Source organism: Ranitomeya imitator, chromosome 8 (assembly GCF_032444005.1).
Source record: "Ranitomeya imitator isolate aRanImi1 chromosome 8, aRanImi1.pri, whole genome shotgun sequence".
Taxonomy (NCBI): domain Eukaryota; kingdom Metazoa; phylum Chordata; class Amphibia; order Anura; family Dendrobatidae; genus Ranitomeya; species Ranitomeya imitator.
The window spans coordinates 166,067,049-166,089,211 of record NC_091289.1 but is presented as its reverse complement, the minus strand read 5'-3'; the positions used below and the strand labels follow the sequence as shown (position 1 = coordinate 166,089,211).

Genomic DNA, 22,163 nt, shown 5'->3' with positions numbered 1-22,163 from the left:
GTTTTAGAAAATTCCTGTCCACCTACTGCAGTTTGCTTTTTCAAAAAAGTAAAAAAAAACGCTTTGCTCACTCTCCTTGGGTCCAGCACTGAGTCTCCGCCACTGCTGCCCGGTTTCTGTTCTTGTCTGTCACATCGAAAGCGCCTGCAGCCAATCAACTCTGCAAATTGTGCCGTCGACTTGGGCAGAGATTCTAAGTTTAGTTATTTGCTTTTGACTCGACGTCAGCACTGCAAACAATAACAGACATGGAGAGCAGCGGGGAAGACTGGACCTGGGGAGAGTGAGTAAGACAGTGTTTTTGTTTTTTTTAAACCAACACTACCGTTGGGAAAAAAAAAGGGGTTTTCTGAAAGTAGAAAACTAGAATTGATGAGCAAAAGATTTACAGAACCCCAGTGCAGCATCGTCATCGGGACTACATGGCAGCCGGATCACGGTAATGCAAACTTCCTTGCCCAGCACCCAACTATCAGGACCTCACAGGGCTTAGTAACCATTTGTGTGCTGGATAGGAGAGTTCCCACTGCCCTGGTCCGGCTGCCACGGAGTGCCGAAGTGAACAACCCACCAGGGTCCTGCCAATCTTTCTGCTCAGCTCCATTGGGGATCTGTTTATATAATACAATTGTGAAGACTTGGTTAAAGTTCGGACTTCTCCCACATGGCTGTATCACAAAAGATGGCTATAATGAGCACCTTAGGGGGGGTGCTAGCGTGCCGTCCTTCCCTCACTGTCCTGTATCTTTGGCCTGAACCTTCAATGCCGATATGAACGTAGCCTTAAAGGGATTGTCTGAAGCTGAAGACATTTTTTTCCTGACTTGGATGTTTTCAAAATACCAAATGGTGACACTCACCTTCCGTCCCCAGGAATCCAGCACAGGCCGTTCCCATGTTCTGAACAACCTCTGGAAGCGATGTTCTCTCAATCCCAATGTGGGGTCAGCAGTCTGGTAACTAGAACAAGACGTGATCAACTATTTTACTGATGAAGCCCTCTTCTAGTCTCCTGACCGCTGCAGCCAATCACAGACTTTAGCGGTCATGCTGACGTCCAGACAGCATGCGTATTGTTTCCTGATCTGGTGGAGACCCCCATAGTGGCTGGCACTTGATCCACAGGTGTGACGGAAGGGAAATATACCTGCATTTGTTATTTTAAACTCATCCCGCCTAGGAGAAAAACATTTTTTCCACATTGCACAACCCCTTTAAAAGGGAAACTGTCAGCATGAAAATGTTGACTATCTGAATACACAATATAGTATGACTAGAGATGTTGTGTGTTTTGGATGCATTATAAAATGATTTTGGTGCTTACGCAGCTAGAACATTATACATGGCAGCAATCAGTAGCTATGTCTACGGAGTGGTCAGTTTTTGCCCTTTGTTTTCTTCCACTGTTCCCCCTGAGTACTCCATTTTATTTTATTTACTTTTTTATAATTTTTTTTTGTAAATCCGCCGTACTGTGCCAGAGATATGGCCCTTTTTAATTTAGTGATAATTTTTATGGTCTTTACCAAGTGGGTGTCGTTCTCAGAGTAATTATGCATAGCTGCCTAAAGACACGCCCCCGAGGATCATGTGAGTTTCATTCCCTTGTAAACAGGGCTGTGGAGTCTGTAAGCCAAACCTCCGACTCCTCAATTTCCATAACTCAGACTCTGACTCCACCAAAATGGGCTACGACTCTGACTCCACAGCGATGCTTGTAAAGACCATAAAAACTGGCACTAAATATAAAAGCCCATGTCTCTGGAACCGTTCGGCAGGTTTCAACAAAAAAAATATATATACACAGGAGCAGTGGGAAACAAATAGCAAAAACTGGTCACTTTGGATCTACTGACAGATTTGCTTAAGATCACTATGATGAACGTATATATAATATTTTTATACCCTTTATCTGCAGTGTAGCTCTCAACATAAAACTTTTTGGATAAAAATATCTATAGCAAGTGTAAACAGTCAACCAAGAGGTACAGATCTCCTGCTGGAATCTAAATACACTGCTCAAAAAAATAAAGGGAACACGAAAATCCCACATCCTAGATATCTCTGAATGAAATATTCCAGTTGCAAATTTGTATTCATTGACAAGGAAAAGATGCTCAGTATTGTGTGTGGCCTCCACGTGCCTGTATGACCTCCCTACTGTAAAATGCCTGGTCATGCTCCTGATGAGGCGGCGGATGGTCTCCTGAGGGATCTCCTCCCAGACCTGGACTAAAGCCTCTGCCAACTCCTGGACAGTCTGTGGGGTAACGTGACGTTGGTGGATGGAGCGAGACATGATGTCCCAGATGTGCTCAATCAGATTCAGGTCTGGGGAACGCGTGGGCCAGTCCATTGACCAGTGGGCCAGTGACACACTCCAGCCACATGAAGTCTGGCATTGTCCTGCATTATGAGGAACCCAGGGCCAACCGCACCAGCATATGGTCTCACAAGGGGTCCGAGGATCTCATCTCGGCACCTAATGGCAGTCAGGCTACCTCTGGCGAGCACATGGAGGACTGTGCAGCCCTCCAAAGAAATGCCACCCCACACCGTTACTGACCCACGGCCAAACCGGTCATGCTGAAGGATGTTGCAGGCAGCAGATCGCTCTCCACGGCATCTCCAGACTCTGTCATGTCTGTCACATGTGCTCAATGTGAACCTGTTTTCATCTGTGAAGAGCACAGGGTGCCAGTGGCGAACTTGCCAATCCTGGTGTTCTGTGGCAAATGCCAAGCGTCCTGCACGGTGTTGGGCTGTGAGCACAACCCCCATCTGTGGACGTCGGCCACTCAGACATCCTCATGGAGTTGGTTTCTAACAATTTGTGCAGACACATGCACATTTGTGGCCTGCTGGAGGTCGTTTTGCAGGGCTCTGGCAGTGCTCCTCCTGTTCCACCTTGCGCAAAGGCTGAGGTAGCGGACCTGCTGCAGGGTTGTTGCCCTTCTACGGCCCCCTCCACGTCTCCTGGTGTACTGGCCTGTCTCCTGGTAGCGCCTCCAGCCTCTGGACACTACGCTGACAGACACAGCAAACCTTCTTGCCACAGCTCGCATTGATGTGCCATCCTGGATGAGCTGCACTACCTGAGTCACTTGTGCGGTTGTCCGTCTCATGCTACCACCAGTGTGAAAGCACAACCAACATTCAAGTGTGACAAAAACATCAGCCAGAAAGCATTGGTACTGAGATGTGGTCGTGGTCCCCACTGCCAATAATTTCCCACTGTTGTCTATTCCATTTGCACAACAGCATGTGAAATTGATTGTCAGTCAGTGTTGCTTCCTAAGTGGACAGTTGGATTTCACAGGAGTTTGGTTTACTTAGTTATATTCTGTTGTTTAAGTGTTCCCTTTATTTTTTTGAGCAGTGTAGTTAAATGCGTCCTGTGGAACCCGCGGGGTTAAATTGAGCCCTCCCTATACAGTACTGCTCATGTAAATGTGTCAAGTCAACAGATGAAGGTATAATCTCCTTTGAGGTAATGCGGACACGCAGTCACTTAAGAGGTTTGGGGATAAAAACATTGTATTTGTGTTACGTTCCCAAATCCCTCACAAAGAATCCCCCCCGACGGAGGGGCGAGCACTATGTGGGTGAGCGCTGAATTACCAGGATCTTAATTAGCAGCGGTCCCATTGTCGCACGGAGGCTTTGACCTATGTGGAATGTGGTGGGCAGAAATGAGCTGCCAGTGCTGGCATTGTTCAGAGCAGCGAGGGTGGGCAGAGATGGGGCATGCATTGTGCCAAGTTTGACGATTACTTGGCACTTGTATATAATTTTACCCTTCTTTTTCTAATCCTTTTAGAAACTTTACGCAGTATGTAAGGAGTTTATTTTTTTTTTGTTCTAGGAGTTTTTTTTAAAGGAACGTAGCTTCATCCTGTCCCGAAAATGAATGAGACCCTGCCTGCACGACTGCAGCTCGGTATGTCTGTAGGGAGACCTGTCAGTCAATGGAGTGATGCTGGGGGGAGCATCATACTCGCCATCATCCCTATCATCTCCGGTCAGCTTTTCCAACAGTTTCCGCTGAGGATCTACCTTGCTATAATTGTGCAGCCAGGCTCTGATTCATGTTGCCTGCGGTTCGGGTTCCTACTTAATAATAATGGAGATGACCTGCAATACCAGACTCAGCCTTAGAACCAGAGTGGCGCTGTTTCTGGGGAAAAAAAATATTATTTTTTTCTAGGTACTCAAAAATGAGAGCTGTGCAGACTGTTATTAGCATATTTGTGTGGCGGATGACAATCCTGGTGTATTTCAGGCATGCTGATATAGGGCACAGGACTTAAAGGTCACCGGTCGCCTGGAGACAGCTATTTTCTCTGCTGATGTCACATTTCTCAGAAAATATCCAAGCTAATCACAGAGGTGTATATGTATTCCTTAAATCCCGAACCAATTGGACCTGATGGGGTCTTTAGTGTCATGTATTGTGGATTGTTCAGTTACTTATGGGGTAGTGTATAAAGGCTAGTCACCAAATTTTATTTTTTGCATATTTGCTTCCAAAATGCAATAATAGCAACTGTGTAAATCCTCTTCATTGCAGTGAAGACAGCAGAACCCTGGATAAGCACAGACCTCACATCCAGCCTGTATTACAGAGAGAGACACTCGCAAAAGAGCAAGATCTGAAACTTGGCTCAGGCTGCAAACTGCATCTGGGGGAGGCTGAAAATGACCGAAACTTACAGCAATAAAATAACCATTAACATGTAAAAAAAAATGTATTTCAACCATTAGTGCAAGGTTTAATCAGGCTACAAATGCCAAAGCTGGCATTATGTATCAAATCGCCCTCTGCCAGCTCTTTTAACCCTCCCGGGGGCCTTTGTTTCGGGCTTATTTAAAAGAAGTCTCTACTATCACAAAAACTTAGCTGCTTTCTCCCCCTCCCCCCCCCCCCCCCCAAAAAAAAAAAACACCAGCGCCACCTATGACTAAAGGTTGTGACTGGTATTGCAGCCTATCCCACCCATTCACTTCAATAGAGACGAGCTGCGAAAACCAGATGTGACCCATGAACAGGTGTGATGCCATTTGTGGGAGACTGCAGCCATGTTTTTTTAACCTCGTACAACCCGTTTTGAGTTGTCCACGCACCTTAGATGACTGTTGGTCGACAGCTGTCCCTTCCGGTACTCTCATAAGCATGCCCCCTAGGCTGGGGGTTCGGGATAGTGGCGTCATTTTATTTATCAAGGTAAAAACATGATCGGGCAATGAAAATTGAAGCGCCCAAACCTCTCCCCCCAACCTCAGCCGTCAGGGCAGGGATAGGAGACCCCCATGCACAACAGATAGTTGGCTGATTTGACTATTTTCTAGCGTGCACTTGTCCACACATTGTTTTTCCTGCGCTTTTTCAGCGAAAAAAAGCGACGTTCACAGATTTCTGAAACCTCATGCACACGCTGCTTATTTTTTCCTTGCAGATTTGAATCCGTTTCTGGCCTGCATCATGTCAATTCCTTCACCATTTTTCACCTATTGCGGGGGGTGAGACAAAAACGCTTTAAAAAGTGCACTATAAACGTGCGTATTTCACAACGTTTTTTTCCTGCCTAGACTGGAGTATTTGCAGCAGATTTTCCTGCTACAAATACTGAGCGTGTGCATATGGCCTTAGATCGTCGCCAGCTTTCAACTAAAGCTATGGATGGAGCTCTACCAGCACCTCCTAGCCAAACGGGGACCTGATAATAGTATTGATTACCAGGCAGACCAATTATCGATCAGACTGGACCGGGTTATCTGCAAGTCTCTGGCCACCTTAATTGATTATCCTGCCTTAAAATAAGTTCTTAAATGGCAGAATTAGAGACCAATTAGTAATCTGAAATCAATGGGCTTCTAATTGAGCTCCCTGCGCTTGTTCCACATCTTATCTCTTCTGGCTTTCTGATAAGGGGCAGAGAATACCCAATATTGACCAGGATTTCCTGCCGCAGATAACCCACAACCCGCACAGGTTTTGGCTTCCAGCTCATTATATTGCCAAACATTTATCAAGGACTGTGATTAGATTAATGAATGTGCACATGGACTATTCTGTTATAATCATTATAAACCTATTAAAACTTTTTACAGACCCCTTTCATATGTTGACGGTCTCCAAATTACAGGATATTTAAAGAAATAAACCAAAAAACTTATGGTAAGAAATTAGTCAATTGTTTGGAGGTGCAAGTGCTGCCATCTTGATAAGTTGTGTTTCAGGCTACCACTGCTAAAGACCTATACATGGCGTGATTGTGAAGCAGCGTATAGGAACGCTCGTTTCGTGGTAATCGTAAAGTCTTAACCAGGGCTGTGGAGTCGGTAAGCCAAACCTCCGACTCCGAGTCCTCAATGTCCTCGACTCGGACTCCACAGCCCTGGTCTTAACCACCTGGGGATCAAGTAAAGTGATCTTATGGTTTGCACAAAAGCTCATCAATCTCGGCAGCACATCGTCCTGTCGAGAACAATAGCAGCCAATCTAAAGTGGGGGGTCAGCTTGTGTGAACAGGTTATTACAGGACCACCGACTCTCAGGCGTGTTCTCGGCCGGCAGTTATGTGCATCGCGCAGTGTGAACGCACCTTAAGGGCGCGGTTTCACTGGCTGATGATCGTCAATGAGCGTTCCCCAGAACCCTAGTTTTTTGATGGTCAATCTGATTACACTGGCTGATTGTCACCTGATGAACGAGCAAAACACTTTTTAAGTTTGCCTAAAAATCATTGTTGTCTGCAGCACATCTTCCTGTGTAAATGGGACACGTGCTGCCAAGAAAAATGACAGTGTGTGCACACAAGACGATCCATTACTGAGCAGTAAGCGCAGGCAACCTATGTAAATGAACCGGTAGTAGGTTGTGGCATCTGGTCCGCCAGTGTAAACACATTTTAAGTGGTCCCCATATACATTAGGGATCGATCGGCCAACCACCAACGGGCCCTACTTTCCCCTACACAGGTGTGCTACCGTGTTATCCGAGAGCTTCTGCCAGACTCGTCCAGAGAGAACGAAAAGATCGGCCTCTGAAAATCAGAAGGCAGGATCCCCCCGACCACCCCCAAACATTTGTCAAGGGGAGTTAAGAGGCCCGCATACACATTAAGCCCCCCATAAACATTACACTAAAGTTTTACTAAATACATGACCTTTGGGCGACAAATGATCGAAGTTCTCCGAAAGATGAATCTGGCATTGAGCGGAAGGTCACATGGTGATTTTTTTAGGCGATTGTTGGCAAAGACGTATAATCCTCTACAATGGCCGATTTACAAGAGCCCTATATCCCCCCAAACCTCTATATGCCAGCCATGTAGTGGTCGTTACTGGCCGACCAAAAATCTATCGCTCTTGTGCACAAAATATCATGGTATCCGCAGTATAACACGTGTTCACACAGCACAATGTGCTGCCGAGAACTATGACTTTTCAGCAAGCTTGCATCGCACCTGACAAACGAGCCATACGCTCATTCATCAGATGATTGCCGGTCCGCTTACACGGGCCAATGATTGGGAACGAGGGCCATCCAACTAGACCGTAAGAAAGGTTCTCTGATCATTTCTTTTTAAGAAGATCTATTTTTTTTCTGTTCTGAGACATCTGTGCGGAACGACAAAAGCCGACAACATCTCACCGTGCGTTATCACCAAATCTATTCTCATACCTCTCAATTATCCTCTCCTTTTACATAATCCATTATCTCCGAATACCCGGCAGCTGATACGCAGTCAGGCCACAAGTTTCCCCTCCCGAGTTTTATGTATTACGTTATATTTCCGTATGGTGGTTAAAGAACACAAGTGGATCATTTTTTTGGCCACTGATTTGGTCTACGATGATAAATCGGCAAAGGTTACCGCAGCCAATGTGATCTATAGTGGGATCTCCTGGACGGTAATACCCATGTGTTCTCAGCAGAATATCCGATCGCTGGGCATCTCCAATTCCAAGCACCTCCATCGATCGACTGATGGAAGGCGCCCCAGTAATATTCTGCCATTTGTCTCTTTCCAATCATTATTTACCAGGCAGAGGCGCTTGTGGTTTGGGATCGCCTGCTGTAATACCAGGTGCAGCGGCTCACTACAGTACAGAGCTATGTCTGTGCCCTTTATTCAGCGCATTGAAAATTGGGCTCCAAATTATCTGATATTGATGGTTAGTGGCCTGAAAACCAAAACTGTTGAAAGATTTTCCATGACTGGCTCATCATATCATTCTGGAAAATAAAAATGCATTGGGGTACAAGTTCTTGTACAGCCACAACACCGCTATATGTGAAATGTGCTGATTAGATTCCTTTAAAAGGCTACACCCCCACCTGAAAAAAAAGACAAAATAAAAACAACTTACCCCCTGTCCATAAGGGTCTTTCAATTGAGTCCCCCAGTGATTCCGAGATCGAGGCTTTAAAATCCTGAGAACGTTACTCTGTAGCCCGTCCTAGATGGTGCAGAGGTGCGCATGCTCATCCTCTACTCCATTTATTGTCTATTGGACTGCCGAGCATGCGCACCTCTGCTGCATTCGGGATGGGGCTGCAGAGTAACGTTCCCAGGGTTCTAAACCCCCCAATCATTGCTGGGGACCCATCGGTAAGACCCCCCGCGATCTACAGGTTATCCCCTATCTAATGGAATTACCCGTTAATTCTTTCACACACCGAAACTAAGGTGCCTTTATTTATTTTTATAGGTTTCCATTGTTTCTTTGCCACTAGAATGTTTTTTTTCTATTTCCAGCTATTTAGTCACCAGTTGTCTCTGCTTCACATCCAACAGGGCCTGAAACAAGTCCGACCATCACTGGATAAACCTTGTGCACTCGCATCCTAATCTTAGGACTCATTTATTGAAATGTATGAGATTATTAGAGAAATTCTATTAAAAAAAAAATATTGAAACATTTGCTTTTGGACTATAAATAATAGATTTTTTTTTTCTTCTTTCATTTCCATGTGATTCTTGCTGATTGCCCAGTTGAGATTTATAACTTGGCAATTCTGCTATAGCATTATTCTCATCACTAACCTGCAAAAAAAATAACAAATACAAAAATATATATTTATATACCATATGTTATGCCCACGATTTCCCCCCTTACTGCATAGTTCAGGGGTTGGCCTGCAGTTTATATGGACATTTCCCAGAGTGTGGCAGGACAGATCCCTCCTGCTGGGGGGAAATACTGACCCTCAGGAGGGGGAGGGGAGACCCTAGAAGAAAAGACCGCTCAGAATGTGTGTAGTCCTTCAGTGCAAAAGAAACAAATAAACTATGGGGGGAATGATGTGCAGAGATCCCAGACAGCTCCAATATGGGCTCCTCCGTGTTTTGCTGCCTGTAAATTAAAATCTTTTGAACTCCGCCACCCAAAATCCCAGGAGAATATGATCCAGATATTCCAGTGTGTTGGGTTTAGTAGAAGCACGTGCCAATATCAAGATCGCATAAAGATTATTCTGACTTCACTTTTAGGTTTGCAGCCCTTGGCTGGCAGGGAACAAGTGCCAGCGTGCAGCGCCAGCTCCAGGCTCCGCATAGGGTAACTTGAGGTTCTGCAGCAGCTAGGTCTAACCCAGGTCGTTCATTGTAGCCGATGAGGTCACAGCTTTCTAAGTTGCTGTTGGCTCCAACTTTTACAACAATTAACACAAGTAAAATCCAACAGTTTCCAGGATCGGGAATGTGAGATTTTACCAAATGTCATCCACCGACTACAGAACTTTGTGCAGAAAGTTGTGGATTTTAAGAGCATGTTCCCAAAAACTCCCAGCTGGTACTTTGCTGCGGATCCGTGCATGGAAAATCCACGGCGTCTTACTGTACAGCGCGGAGAAGTCTCCAGCATGCCACTTTATGCAATGAATTCCATTGTGGGTTTCACCTTTTCCAATACCGAAATCTGCAGTTTTTCTTTTTGACCGCTGAAAATTTCAATGCAGATTTTCGGCTTCAGGAGCAGTTCCTGTGGACTCGCCCTAAAATTTAAAGCCATGGATGTCAGTGTCACAGTGGATGTCGCCCGTTTCACTGTATAGAGGTAAAGGCTTCATATATATCAGCGTGCCGATTCCTGGCTACAGAATACACCAGAATGTAACAGGGTCACCGTCCTACAGGAACCATCTTTAGAGCATGACCTAAATTATCATAGGTGGATTCTGCCATATAGAGCTCATAAAAAAGCACATTTAAAGGGGTGGAATAAGACATGAGAATAGGAAAGGCACTGTTTTATTGCAATGGAAAAAAAAGACCTTTATTGATGTATCAGCATGTCGTGCTCAGGGCGACCACGCTTTACGTTTCGGTCCACCTGGAATTTCGCCACAGCCGGGCAAACCAGAGTCGTGAACGTTCTGTGGGAGTGCCAAGCTCTCTCCTATATTGTCTGCTTGTCCATCCTATATACCACCATATACCCGGAGTGCCAATCATAACTTTTTGTAATAGGATAGGTGATAACAGCGGGTGCAGCTGCTGGGATGCCCACCGATCCCCAAAATAGAGCATTGTTATCCCCCTGAGAAGAGCGCAGCAGTGCAGACGCTCCATTCATTCCTTATGTACGAGTCTAGCGCTCAGCAGTCCCATAGGAAGTGAATGGAGCCGCGGTTGAGCATGCGTACTAGAGGGCCCATTTCTGGCGATCAATGGCGTACAAGTCATCTGATCATTGGGAGTCCAAGTCCATATAAAAGTTATATCCTTTTGCAGATGATTGTATTTTCAGTCAGAGTACGAACCAACAAAACTTCAGATCACACTTGGACCAATGTTATGCTATTGGGCTGTGCACATGTCCCTTTTTTTTCCTCGGACAGAGCCAGACCGAGGAAAGAAAAAGCGCAGCATACCCAAGTTTGATCCTTTATTCAGATGGCACCCAGCCACACAAGTCAATGAGGACATAGAAAATATTAGACTGCACTCGGATGACATCTGAGTGCAGTCTGATTTCCAGTCGCTAGCAGAATGGAGACTTTTTTTTTTTCTCCATCTTCTCCTCCAATGGGAATCAGGTCAGTGTTTGATCAGCGTGTCATTTCTATAATTCACCCGATTATCTCCGAGGAGAGAATATACAGTAGTGTGACCCTGATAATATGTGATAACTTGTTCTAGTCGGACTACCCCTTCAACCACTTATTTTCTGCTGAAATTAAATTTTGACATTCTTGTCAAAAAAGGGGGGCGATCTTTTGGAGAGTTTTCGCTTTATTTATATTTAAGCATAAATGTTAAAACCATAATAAACGATATATTATGCAAACGATACGTACACACCTGTATTATGGTGGGATGGATGTATGTCGAAGGATGTGTCAATATTTAGAGGAAAACAATCTGAGCACCCTGGGGAGGATCTGGTGTAATAAAATGAAGGTTTTATTTCCCTGGAGTTTCTCCCACCCCTGCCCCCTCCTCCCATACCTCCCAAAAGCCAGCACCCGCCCTGGCCATAGGAGGAAGAGCCAGGCAGCACATTGTTAGAATGTCACTGAGAGTTTGCAGCAGAGTTTTCCCAGGGAGGATCAGGCTCCGTCAGTGTGCACTGAGACAGCCATTGTTTGGATGTGGCAGATCAGGGATCTCATTGGGTTGGACGCTCTTGATTTTCTGCATTCCTCAATGTGAGGCTGTTCTCAGGCAGGAAGGCAAATAGGAGCAGGAACCTTTTTTGTGTGTTTGAGTCTCTGCTCGGTGTCCTGCAATGTGATCCCGGGATGAAATGCAATTTACAGGTAAGAGTCCGATGTGCGGGATCGTAGCCGCAATTATCTGATCAGATTAATTATTAGTCGTTTTAGTTGTTCTGCGCTGCTTGTAATGAGATCAGCATTGATTGCAGAAGTCCTATACATGATGCCGGCCTTTTACCTGCCGAGGTTTGTGACAATCTGCAGTGTGACTTGTCCACAAATGTATGTAAAAAGGGTAAAGTGGGCGACAATTCCGCAGCAGATTTCTTTGCCGATGAGGCTTTTGCTGCTGCAGATTTTCCCTCCCATATTAAGAGGGTCCAAGAATGGGCCGCAGTGTGGGTCTCTCTCCTGGCCAGGCCTCGGCAGCATTGTAGATAAATGGCGGTCCGATCCGGAGACCGACAATCAGTCCCGATACCAACAGTCCGTACTTGGATTGGGTTTGGCGAGTACCTGAATTTGTCCCAAGTTTCTGGGGATTCCACGTGTTTTGCAATCAGTCCGTGACCTGTAGAAGTGCACAGTAGACGGGACATTCCAGTATTGATTCCTAGTCAGAATATTTGTCTGAAAGTCGCACACGTAATAATCCTGAACAGTGAAGCAAAAAAACAGTTTGAAGCCTAGTACAAGTCGGTACGATGACGTTTTTGCCCCTTTGGCAGCTAATAGAAAGCGTGATACATTTTAGATTCTATGAATGTGATACAAAGTTGCATTAGGACAAGTTTCTGGATTCTGAGATTGTTTCAACTTTATTACAATGTGTGGACGGCGACTTAAATCCCCCCCTCGTGTCTCCTGATTGGCTGACGGATTTCAGAGGGACTAATACGCCATTTGTTTTCAACCCTGGATAGGAGTTTAAAAGGAGGAAGCGTCTCATAAATGTAGTAAATTGTAAGGGCCCAGATAAACAAGGCGATTAATTTGGAAACGAGCATTCGTGGGAAAGCTCCGTGTCAAATGTGGGTGCAGGCTTAAAAATCAGAGTAATCGGCAGCACATTGCCCTGTTTGCACCGAGATGTGCTGACGATAACATGGTGTGCTATGTTCACAGAACGAGCGTATTAACGATCGTTCTGTGCGGATGAATTCCGGTCGACCTGTGCAAATAGGCCAACGAGCGACAGCCAAACTGCTTATACATAGTCGATCGGTGATCGTTTAACTCAGGCTTTTATAAAGCAAACTATTAAATCAGAAAACCCCCGTTATACCTGGTGAGTATGGGCTGAGTAGTAGTACATGTATGCTCACAGGATCATGTGCATGAACAACCCATCAAGACCTATTAAGGAGAAAAAATGCTTTAATTGTGAAAATCACAGCAAATTATGGAAGAAATAATGATACAAATGTACCGCCATATGCGAGGCCGACTATGTGCCCTTGCACCAGCTTGACGCTATAGGATCCCACAGTCTCTTTGCATTGTACTTTTTTAGGGTCAGAAACTGGGATGAAAGGGGTAACGTTTTACCTTGTGGAGAGTGACGAGACAAGCCAGGCATGTCAGAGTCAGGAGACTTATAGGCCATGCAATCTCTTTAGGGTTAGTAAGTGAAGGTCGTACTGACCTGCAGTGGCGTAACTTGAAGTTTGTGGGCCCCAATGCAAAATCTCCAACAGGACCCCAATCTATCAGGGGTTTTTAAAAGTCTATGTCTTTTGATATGAGCCTAGGGGACCATTTGGGCCCCTTAGGATCCTGGGTGCCATTGCAATCCCTGCAACTATTATAATTACACCCCTGCTAACCTGGGTAATCTGTTACAGACAGAGGAATGTTATTTAGCCTTCCTAGCCTGTTAATATCTCCCAAGAGGAATATATGGCTCGGTTATAGTGTGTGAACTGTGACGTAGGTGCGGATTCATGGGAGCAGGCGAGTTATACGAGAATACAAGTGCGGCTCATCATCATGAAGCCATGTGTGATTCTAGGTCAGAGTACAGTAATGGAGGATGTGTGTGTGCAATTCTCAGTTATTGCTGAATTCCTGATCTAGTTTATTACAATGGCAGAGTAATTTCACTGCAATAAGACAGAATCAAAACAGTGTCGTAAAGTAAAGTATGCGGGCTGCCCCATTTTTTTTTTCGTTCTCCAAGATCCACCGCTTGGTCTATTTTCTTTCTGAGAAAGCCGTGTAAATGGTGACAACCAGGCTCCTAAAAGGGTCAGGCTTTTCCAGTTTCCTCAAAAAGAAACCTCACTAGTTCTGCAGTGACTCACTGTAGGCAGAGCTAGTATTGTGTGCTCTGGCCCTTTTTCCAAAAAAAAATAAGTTCATAAGGGCACAGATTCCTGACCATTGCCCTGCGCAAACATAGCCGTGACCAACCAGTGAAAGATCGAACGCTTGTTTATGAGCCTATTGCTCCTCACCCATTGCGCAGAAATAATTGTCGTCAGCACTGCATCCGTGTACACAGATAGAACATTGTTTTTTAGGCTGCATAAAAGAAGCATTTGGATGACAAACGAGAGTCTTCTCTTTTGTCGACTGTTTACACGCATTGTTCAACCTGTAAGGGGGGGCAAACAATCATATTAAAGGGGTTATAACTTTAGCAACATAAATGGGACAAAAAAAAAGTAATTTTTTTCCTATTGGGTAATTTTTTTCCTCTTGGGTAAATCTGACAGGGAGAAGGACTTGGGGATCCTAGTTAATGATAAACTTACCTGGAGCAGCCAGTGCCAGGCAGCAGCTGCCAAGGCAAACAGGATCATGGGGTGCATTAAAAGAGGTCTGGATACACATGATGAGAGCATTATACTGCCTCTGTACAAATCCCTAGTTAGACCGCACATGGAGTACTGTGTCCAGTTTTGGGCACCGGTGCTCAGGAAGGATATAATGGAACTAGAGAGAGTACAAAGGAGGGCAACAAAATTAATAAAGGGGATGGGAGAACTACAATACCCAGATAGATTAGCGAAATTAGGATTATTTAGTCTAGAAAAAAGACGACTGAGGGGCGATCTAATAACCATGTATAAGTATATAAGAGGACAATACAAATATCTCGCTGAGGATCTGTTTATACCAAGGAAGGTGACGGGCACAAGGGGGCATTCTTTGCGTCTGGAGGATAGAAGGTTTTTCCACCAACATAGAAGAGGATTCTTTACTGTTAAGGTACCGTCACACTAGACGATATCGCTAGCGATCCGTGACGTTGCAGCGTCCTCGCTAGCGATATCGTCCAGTGTGACAGGCAGCAGCGATCAGGCCCCTGCTGTGCTGTCGCTGGTCGGGGAAGAAAGTCCAGAACTTTATTTCGTCGCTGGACTCCCCGCAGACATCGCTGAATCGGTGTGTGTGACACCGATTCAGCGATGTCTTCACTGGTAACCAGGGTAAACATCGGGTAACTAAGCGCAGGGCCGCGCTTAGTAACCCGATGTTTACCCTGGTTACCATCGTAAAAAAACAAACAGTACATACTTACATTCAGCTGTCTGTCCCTTGCCGTCTATTTCCTGCACTGACTGCTGGCCGCAAAGTGAAAGTGAAAGCACAGCACAGCGGTGAGTCACACAGCGGTGACTCACCGCTGTGGCTGTGCTCTGCTTTCACTTTGCGGCCAGCAGTCAGTGCAGCAAACAGACGGCAAGGGACAGACAGCTGAATGTAAGTATGTACTGTTTGTTTTTTTACCATGGTAACCAGGGTAAACATCGGGTTACTAAGCGCGGCCCTGCGCTTAGTTACCCGATGTTTACCCTGGTTACCGGGGACCTCGGGATCGTTGGTCCCTGGAGGGCTGTCTGTGTGACAGCTCTCCAGCGACCAAACAGCGACGCTGCAGCGATCCGGATCGTTGTCGGTATCGCTGCAGCGTCGCTAAGTGTGACGGTACCTTTAGGGCGGTGAGAATCTGGAATTGCTTGCCTGAGGAGGTGGTGATGGTGAACTCAGTCAAGGGGTTCAAGAGAGGCCTGGATGTCTTCCTGGAGCAGAACAATATTGTATCATACAATTCTTAGGTTCTGTAGAAGGATCTGGGGATTTATTATGATGGAATATAGGCTTAACTGGATGGACAAATGTCTTTTTTCGGCCTTACTAACTATGTTACTAATTATGAAGGCTGCATCCGATCAGTGGCGCTGATTGACTGCAGTGGTCACGTGATGTTGTTTGTCAGGAGGTGGAGACACGGTTGAAAGTGAAGTGGCTGTAAAGGAGGTAACTAGATTTTTTTTTTGCACCAGTCTAGCGCCATTAAAAAGGGGGAGTCCAGTAGCAGATAACCCGTTTAACATTTGCATGTCCCTAAACAGTTTCCATGTAGAAGAGCCTTTAAACGAATGGCGATCGATTAGTTATATTGTCGTTCAGCGTTTATCGTGGGTGGAAATCTGTCCGTGTAAAGGGACCTGAAAGCTTAGTGGGGTGTAGCACCAAAAAAATCCTTTTCTGCCTGTAACTTTTTTCAAACTCCAGGCAAAAAACTAGATAAAGGTGACGTGAACATCTCAAGAAGCATGGTGGCAACCCCAATGGGTTTTAATGATGGCCATCCTACTGATTTTCTTCCCCTCCATTCCGGTTCCTGATACAACGGAGAGGAATTTCTAATGACTTCACAGAGTACAATGACTCAGGGTCATAAATTGACTCCGTATTTTTGGATTCTTGGAGGAAATGTCCTTTTAATAATAGTGTTTGAAATCGCTGGCATCATGACTAAGCTTTCCAGCAGCCGTGCGTCTCCCGCTTCTTGTCACCCGCTGAACCTCCGAGGGTCGCCGGCAGTCTCACATGTCCGCCTCGTTATGCCGCGGAACAATGAAGCTCATGTTGTTTGCCCATCCTTCTACTCGCCTTTTAAGAAAGTGACTCATGGAGCCTGAAACGGGAATCAGGCCAGGTGAGGAGGTAATGAGAGGATTATCCTCATATGTGCCATAATTTAGGAGAAAAAATTAAAAATAAAGAAGTCAAACATTAGGGGGGATTGTGGCGTAATCTGTGTAATTGAGGCGTTTGAAACTGGGCGATCGCTTTAAGCTTGTAATACAGTCATCGCTGTTACTCAAAGGGCTTTTTCTTCTGGCGGTGTAATGTGCGGAGGGAGCTTTCCATCGCAGACTTATCATCGTAGCTGATCCCTCAACCTCACATAAGAACCTGCTTTAGGCTTACTCCGCAGAACACAGGCAATTAGTAGGTTTCCTGGATCTCGTCTCATCAGGCTTTCCGTCTGAAACCATGGGAATAAGCTTTTACGAAGCACACAAGGGCGTAATGTAAAAAGATGCTTTATTATCTGGAGCACGCCGTAAATTGGGCCGCCATAGTGTACATAATATGGTGGTGTAAAACATAAGTTCTGTGCATATCTGACATTCCCGACCGGTGCCTCGGGCGCGCTGGTGCGTCGCACTTATAAATTGGATTTGTCACATGAAAAGAGGTATTTATTAGAGTTCCTTATGGTTATCGGTGCTGAATATAAAGCATATATTAGATTTAATAAGTATTTGTTGGATATGTAATTCCAGACTTAAAGGGAACCTGTCGCGTTGTACATTCTGTATGGAAAAGACACGGAGAAGCCTGGCAAGAATGATATCGGTTTGCTGGTAAGGATTCCGTATATCTTGTATTTTATTCATTGAAAATCCCTAGGGTTATACGTAGGAGTCCAGTGGGCGGGACTATCGTGACTGACGGCGATCTCTGCATGCAAAGTCATATAGGGAAGACTGCCAATCTGTCTTAGGTCGGCCCACTGGACTCGTGTACAAAGACCACAGATTTCAATGACTAAAATACAAGTTTTACTGCCACAAAAAGTGTCTGTCAAACATATCAGCTCATCCTGCTCATCCTACAGATCAGACACCAGTTTCAACATGACAGGTTCCCTTTAAGAGTTGATGTGCGATTTTTGCTTTCCAGAAGAAACAGTACGTTCACAACACATCATCCGCCTTTGTTCCTCCAGCAAGTTCCTAGGGAACATGACATGATGCTGCAAGATTTTTTCATAAGGCGACTTTCTCACAGAATTGGTGTGGTCAGTATTCTGGATCGGGAGCAATACTGATGGGTGAAATTGAGCTGTATGAAGTTCTCACTACACATTTGTGTTGAGTATTTAGTGGCTTAAAGTGAATATAGTGAATGAAGTAAGTATTTGATCCCTTGCTGATTTTATTTGCCCACTGACAAAGACATGAACAGTCTATAATTTTAAGGGTAGGTTAATTTTAATATTGAGAGAAAGAATATCAAAAATAAAATCCAGAAAATCACATTGTATAAATTATATAAATTCGCATTTTGCAGTGAGAAATAAGTATTTGATTCCTCTGGCAAACAAGACTAAATACTTGGTGGCAAAACCCTTGTTGACCAGCAGAGCAGTCAGACGTTTTTTGTAGTTGATGATGAGGTTTGCGCACATGTCAGGAGGAATTTTGGTCCACTGCTCTTTCCAGATCATCTCTAAATTATTAAGATTTTGAGGCTGTCGTTTGGCAACTCGGAGCTTCAACTCCCTCCATAAGTTTTCTATGGGATTAAGGTCTGGAGACTGGCTAGGCCACTTCATGACCTTAATGTGCTTCTTTTTGAGCCACTCCTTTGTTGCCTTGACTGTATGTTTTGGGTCATTGTCTTGCTGGAAGACCCAGCCACGACCCATTCTTAATGTCCTGGCGGAGGGAAGAAGGTTGTCACTCAGTATTTTACGGTACATGGCTCCATCCATTCTCCCATTGGTGCAGTGAAGTAGTCCTGTGCCCTTAGCAGAGAAACACCCCCAAAACATAATGTTTCCACCTTCATGCTTGACAGTGGGGATGGTGTTGGTTGGGTCGTAGGCAGCATTTCTCTTCCTCCAAACATGACGAGTTGAGTTAATGCCAAAGATCTCAATTGTTGTCTCATTTGACCACAGCACCTTCTCCCAATCGCTCACAGAATCATCCAGGTGTTCATTGGCAAACTTCAGACGGGCCGGCACATGTGCCTTCTTGAGCAGGGGGACCTTTATGACGTAGTGTGTTACCAATGGTTTTCTTGGTGACTGTAGTCCCAGCTGCCTTGATATCATTAACAAGTTCCCCCCGTGTAGTTTTAGGCTGATCTCTCACCTTCCTCATGATCAGGGATATCCCACGAGGTGAGATTTTGCATGGTGCCCCAGATCGATGTCGACTGACAGTCATTTTGTATTTTTTCCATTTTCTTACCATTGCACCAACAGTTGTCTCCTTCTCACCCAGCGTCTTACTTATGATTTTGTAGCCCATTCCAGCTTTGTGCAGGTCTATGATCTTGTCCCTGACATCCTTTTAAAGCTCTTTGGTCTTGCCCATGTTGTAGAGGTTAGAGTCTGACTGATTTGAGTCTGTGGACAGGAGTCTTTTATAATGGTGACTATGTAAGACAGTTGTCTTTAATGCAGGTAACGAGTTGATTAGGAGCGTCTAAGGGTACCGTCACACTATACGATTTACCTACGATCACGACCAGCGATATGACCTGGCCGTGATCGTAGGTAAATCGTAGTGTGGTCGCTGGGGAGCTGTCACACAGACAGCTCTCCAGCGACCAACGATGCCGAGGTCCCTGGGTAACCAGGGTAAACATCGGGTTACTAAGCGCAGGACCGCGCTTAGTTACCCGATGTTTACCCTGGTTACAAGCGTTAAACTAAAAAAAAACAAACAGCACATACTTACATTCTGGTGTCCGTCAGGTCCCTTGCAGTCTGCTTCCCTCTGCTTCCCGCACTCACAGACTGCCGGCCGTAAAGTGAAAGTGAAAGCACAGCCGCTGTGCTCTGCTTTCACTTTACGGCCGGCAGTCACAGTGCGGGAAGCAGACGGCAAGGGACCTGACGGACACCAGAATGTAAGTATGTGCTGTTTGTTTTTTTTTAGTTTAACGCTTGTAACCAGGGTAAACATCGGGTAACTAAGCGCGGTCCTGCGCTTAGTTACCCGATGTTTACCCTGGTTACAAGTGAACGCATCGCTGGATCGCATCGCTAGATCGGTGTCACACACACCGATCTAGCGATGACAGCGGGAGATCCAGCGATGAAAGAAAGTTCCATACGATCTGCTACGACGTACGATTCTCAGCAGGATCCCTGATCGCTGCTGCGTGTCAGACACAGCGATATCGTAACGATATCGCTGGAACGTCACGAATCGTACCGTCGTAGCGATCGAAATGTTATAGTGTGACGGTACCCTAACTGGTCGGTAGGAGCCAGAACTCTTAATGGTTGGTAGGGGATCAAATACTTATTTCTCACTGCAAAATGCAAATAAAATTATATAATTTATACAATGTGGTTTTCTGGATTTTTTTTTTTTATATTCTATCTCTCAATGTTGAAATTAAGCTACCCTTAAGATTATAGACTGTTCATGTCTTTGTCAGTGGGTAAACTTGCATATTTCGCAGAGGATGAAATACTTATTTCCTAAACTGTATATCCTAGTCGGTTTTTTTTTTTTGTTTTTTTTTTTGTTTTTTAATTACCATATTTTAGTTAAGGTCCCAATGATTTTTTCATAAGATAATACTCGCCCTCTGGCACACACGCTCTCGCTTTCTCGTTTGGCTGCCATTTGTGGTGACCAGGTTGTTGTATGTAACCTTTTCTTATTAAAGTGTCTTTCCTCCTTGGGGCTTTGAATGTGACACTGTGAACCAAAACCAGATACTATACGTCCCCTGCAGTGTTTTTTCAGTGGCATGCCTGGACATAATCCCGCATTCAGATACCATTGCTGTCAGTCATCATGTCCTGCTCTCGGCAGCGGGGATACCTGTCTGGGTAGATGTCAGGAGATGAGCAGGCTTCCTTTCATGAGAAGCATGTTCACCTGAACTCTAGACATTTTCGGATGAACCTTACCCTGGCCTTAGATATTCCAGAGCTGCGGTCTACCTTCAACGGAGTTAGTAAACACCTTTATATACTTTAAATAATCAAGTGGCCCCCAAAATAATGACGATTGGCTGACATTGATCAAGTCACTTGTGGGCTTGGCGCCGGTCTCTGCTTATTCTTTACTTATACTGTGCAATGATAGTGCACTCTGTTATCAGTTAATCATTTCTAATCAGAGCCGGTGAGAGAGAGCGCACTGTCACTGTGCACTAAGAACAGTGCACAGTGACAAGAAGCTACTGAGCATATGTCGGATTTGACAACCAATTGATGCTCAGTAGAGCAGGGACTAGATCGGCACCTGCAATGGATATCACGGAGGATGCTTCATTTCAGGTAGCAGGCAGAGGCTGCAACAGTGACCGCAGCCTCTGCCCCCATGACGACTCATTTGCGTTTCCCAGCATGCACTGGGGATGCTCAAATGAAGTGCCAGTATAAGGCTATGTGCCCACGTTGCGCATTTTAAGCGTTTTTTAAGCGTTTTTGCAGCATTTTTCCGCTGCAGAAACGCTTAAAAAAACGCTGACATAAAGCATCCCATTATTTTTATGCATTCCGCAGTTGTGCCCATGCTGCGTTTTTTTTCCGCAGCGGAAAAGCATTGTGAAAAAAAAAACGTAGCATGTTCATTAATTTTGCGGAAAATCGGCGTTTTGGACACATGAAAAATAAAAACCACATAAAAAATGCGACAAATATGCGATAAAAACGCAAGCCGATTTCCTGGCAAGGGAGTCCGGTTTTGATGCGGAAAATTCTGCAGACATTCTGCAACATGGGCACATAGCCTCAAAGGAAGTAGTAGAAGAAAAAAAAAGACTAAAGCAGGTAGTGTAAGTTAGGGAAGGAGAGGGTATTTTTAATTAAAGTATATATTAGAGAGAAGATTACCGTAGATTATGACATTAAATAGAGTTTAGGATGAAAATAAAATGTAGTTTCGGACCACCCCTTTAAGTGATAGCATCCTGTGAGGGGTTTGCCATTATTTAGTGATTGCAGGGAGACATTAGAGTCTGTATATGGTAGTGTGCATTAGTCCCTGTGTGCAAAAAGAAGCAAAAATGCATTAACAAGCATACTGGGACTTGTGGTTCTCTACCAGCAGGGCGATCACAGCTTGGCCATAGCCACCTTATCACGTGCATTGATGTAAGTGCACATTAAATCATGGGTTACTATCCTGGGGGCTGAATATAAATAGATCTTTTGTACCAACCTCATGCAATGTGAGATGACATTTCGGAAGTGTTCGGTCCCACATAAAATCGATGCCGTCTTATTCGGAAGGTGCATTATAAAATTTATCAAATCTATAAAGCAAACGTCCTGACCGTGGGCTGGTTCCTTTAGACGTGACCGTACTTTGTAGAGGGCAGGTTTCTTTGCCGTGGACTTTTGGATCTGTGGGCCGTTTGTTTGTTTTTTTTTTTGCTCATGTTGTAAAGCTGTGCTCTGCGCTTTCTCATAGCTTTGTTTGTGCTAATATAG

At 44.9% G+C, this 22,163-nt stretch overlaps 1 protein-coding gene across 4 annotated transcripts in view; it reads left to right on the top strand.

The window, feature by feature from the left end:
- The window catches only part of RASAL2 (RAS protein activator like 2), a 295,184-nt gene that overhangs the window by 170,619 nt on the left and 102,402 nt on the right, over positions 1-22,163 (top strand). For 2 of the 4 annotated variants that reach the window (XM_069737780.1, XM_069737779.1), the window contains exon 1: positions 11,510-11,770. The exons of the other annotated variants lie outside the window; for them this stretch is intronic. In XM_069737780.1, coding sequence (XP_069593881.1) covers positions 11,758-11,770 — 13 coding nt within the window. In that variant the 5' untranslated portion in view covers positions 11,510-11,757. Of the gene's footprint in view, positions 1-11,509; positions 11,771-22,163 lie in introns of those variants that run through there. 4 annotated transcript variants of the gene reach the window in all.